We start from the raw sequence: 520 nt of genomic DNA on the forward strand, positions 1-520 counted from the left end.
GCTCCCGCAGGCCGAGGCCGCCCGGGCCCGGGCTCCCCGGCGCCGCCAAGCGCTCCAGGCCTCCACCCGCGGCCTCCCGGCGGCCACGCAGCATGCAGGCGCGCTACTCCGTGCCGGACCCCAGCGCCCTGGGAGTGGTGCCCTACTTGGGCGAGCAGAACTACTACCGCGCGGCGGGCGGCTACGGCGGCATGGCCGGGCCCATGGGCGTCTACTCCGGCCACCCCGAGCAGTACGGCGCGGGCGTGGGCCGCTCCTACGCGCCCTACCACCACCACCAGCCCGCGGCGCCCAAGGACCTGGTCAAGCCGCCCTACAGCTACATCGCGCTCATCACCATGGCGATCCAGAACGCGCCCGAGAAGAAGATCACGCTGAACGGCATCTACCAGTTCATCATGGACCGCTTCCCCTTCTACCGGGAGAACAAGCAGGGCTGGCAGAACTCCATCCGCCACAACCTCTCGCTCAACGAGTGCTTCGTCAAGGTGCCGCGCGACGACAAGAAGCCGGGCAAGGG

At 70.4% G+C, this 520-nt stretch overlaps 1 protein-coding gene across 1 annotated transcript in view; it reads left to right on the forward strand.

The window, feature by feature from the left end:
• Window positions 1-155: 155 nt before the first annotated feature.
• Window positions 156-520, forward strand: part of Foxl1 (forkhead box L1) — an 11,119-nt gene continuing 10,754 nt past the window's right edge. The window contains exon 1 of the mRNA XM_023705244.1: window positions 156-513. Within this exon, the coding sequence (XP_023561012.1) occupies window positions 192-513 (322 nt within the window). The 5' untranslated portion in view covers window positions 156-191. The remainder of the gene's footprint in view (window positions 514-520) is intronic.

This window comes from Octodon degus, unplaced genomic scaffold (genome assembly GCF_000260255.1).
Source record: "Octodon degus isolate 3935 unplaced genomic scaffold, OctDeg1.0 scaffold00215, whole genome shotgun sequence".
NCBI lineage: Eukaryota > Metazoa > Chordata > Mammalia > Rodentia > Octodontidae > Octodon > Octodon degus.